The sequence below is a fragment of the Buceros rhinoceros genome, unplaced genomic scaffold (assembly GCF_000710305.1).
Source record: "Buceros rhinoceros silvestris isolate BGI_N320 unplaced genomic scaffold, ASM71030v1 scaffold21564, whole genome shotgun sequence".
Taxonomy (NCBI): domain Eukaryota; kingdom Metazoa; phylum Chordata; class Aves; order Bucerotiformes; family Bucerotidae; genus Buceros; species Buceros rhinoceros.
Window position 1 is genome coordinate 493 of NW_010406759.1, and position 1,925 is coordinate 2,417.

Here is a 1,925-nt window from a genome sequence, read left to right on the forward strand (position 1 = left end):
GCGGTATGCCGGAGGAATGGCACAAGAGGACACACGGCAGGTCCAGGCTGAAGACAACCCAACCCCAAAGCAGGAGCCTGCTCCAAGGAAGGTAACGGAAACCCCCAGAAATCCCATTCACATGGTTTATTTTGTACATGAGGTTTATAAATACTCCCCTCAGGACAAGATCTGCCGTGGACGGGCTCAGAGGAGAGCACTGGGCAGCCCGGCCGGGGAAGCGGTCGCAGCCATGGCTGCTCGGGGGACACCACAGTTGCAGAATCAACCTGGGCAGTTCAAGTTCACCTCAGTGCAGGGTCTGAGCAGACGGATGGCTCCAAACACATCATCCAGCAATCCTCGTCCTGTGACAAACACAGAGCAGTGGTTAGGCAGAGCTGCAGCGGCAGCAGGGGCAGGCCGCCCGACACAGGCCGCTCGACCTCCAGCACCCAGGCCAGGCGCCCACAGAGGCGCAGCAGGACACAGGCCTACGGAGGGAGTCACAGGCCACCACAGACACGTCCTTCTCCAGTCCTCTCTCCACAGCGAGACATCAAAGCTCCTGCTCCCAAACAGAGAACCGCTATCAGGAAGGTCCCTACTGCTGGCTGAGACCGTCCTGGAGCGCAGAAAGCCCTTCCCAGGGACCTCAACCGCCTCGACAGGACCGAGAGTGTTTCCAGTGACTCGTCCATGAGCATCTGCCCTCACCCAGGACGCTACGTGCGCCACTGACTCTCATGACACGTTTCTTTTGTCCTGTGGCTACAGGAAGGATCTGAGTGACGCATGTTTTGAAAATGGGGAAGACACAGTAAATGGTTTGAACTGCAGTAAGTATTCTCCAGAAAAAGCGACGGACAGAAGCACTAACGAGCTGCTCTGCGGCCTCTGGACTCGCTGAAGACAAGTCTCATGTATCGCCATTTCAGCGTAACTGGGATTCCAGCCAGAAGAAACAAGTCTCTGAGCTGTATGTAGTTTTTTCCAGACCTTTTCCCATCAGTATCCTTTAATATGAGGGAAAAATCTTCCTGACTCCCCCCTGCCTGCGGCCCAGCAGCGGTATCTCTAACGGCTGTTGTGGCTGTACAGATGCTCAGTCCTGCAGGAGACTCAGAACAGCACATTTTATGTGCAATTAAAGGAGGAAAAAACCAAAACTACGCCGGAGAAAGCCAATTTCCCAAAGAATTTGTGGTGCAGCTCTGAATATTCAATTTATTTATATACTCATTAATACTTCAGCCTTCCGGCACTCTGTGACGCCCCATATTAAAAAAAACCAACAACCCCTGAACAATCTAATTGAGCAGCTCTAGTTTGGACCAAGGAAATGACTGTGCCTGGACAGAGAGGACACAACCGTCACATCAACGCGACGCTATGGCTGGAGCTAAGAGACGCTCAGACAACACTTACCGTTAGTGGGAAGCTTAGTCTTCAGTTTTGTACTTGCCGCCGATGTAGGGAACATACTGAAGGACCAGCTTCCAGTCTGTGACCCATATCACACCAACGCCAGCGACCCCACCCCACGTGACGAGGGTGGGAGTCCTAAAGCAGAGACACACACGTGCAGGTGAACAACGTTAATTCTCCACCGTGAAAGGTCTGGCAAACGCCCATCGCTAAGTCACCCCCGGAAAGTAATTTCCACCAAGAAAAAAGCTTGGCAGAAATCTGGAAAGAGCCTCACATTCTCACAGAAAAGTGTTACTGCTCCGGTTTATCGAGGTATTGACAGGAAAAGGCTGATTTGCTTTTGTTTGGAGGGGCGGTACAAGGCAGGAACTACTCTGCTGCTACAGCTCGGGTCCCCTTTGCTCCGGCCCTCAGGGTGCCTCGTTCTCCCTCACACAACCCCGCAAAGCGGCACCAGCTGGCGCTGCACAAACCCTCGGAGCTCCGAGACACTCCGAGACAACCAGAGAGCAGCC

General features: G+C 53.5%; 1 protein-coding gene across 1 annotated transcript; it reads right to left on the reverse strand.

Annotated features, from left to right (window-relative positions):
* Positions 1 to 1,421: 1,421 nt before the first annotated feature.
* LOC104491784 (cytochrome b-c1 complex subunit 10) lies at positions 1,422 to 1,542 on the reverse strand (the record flags this gene model as incomplete). Its single annotated transcript, XM_010134252.1, has 1 exon — positions 1,422 to 1,542. A coding segment is annotated over one exon (121 nt), but the record flags the coding sequence as incomplete, so codon positions are not given.
* Positions 1,543 to 1,925: the final 383 nt, after the last annotated feature.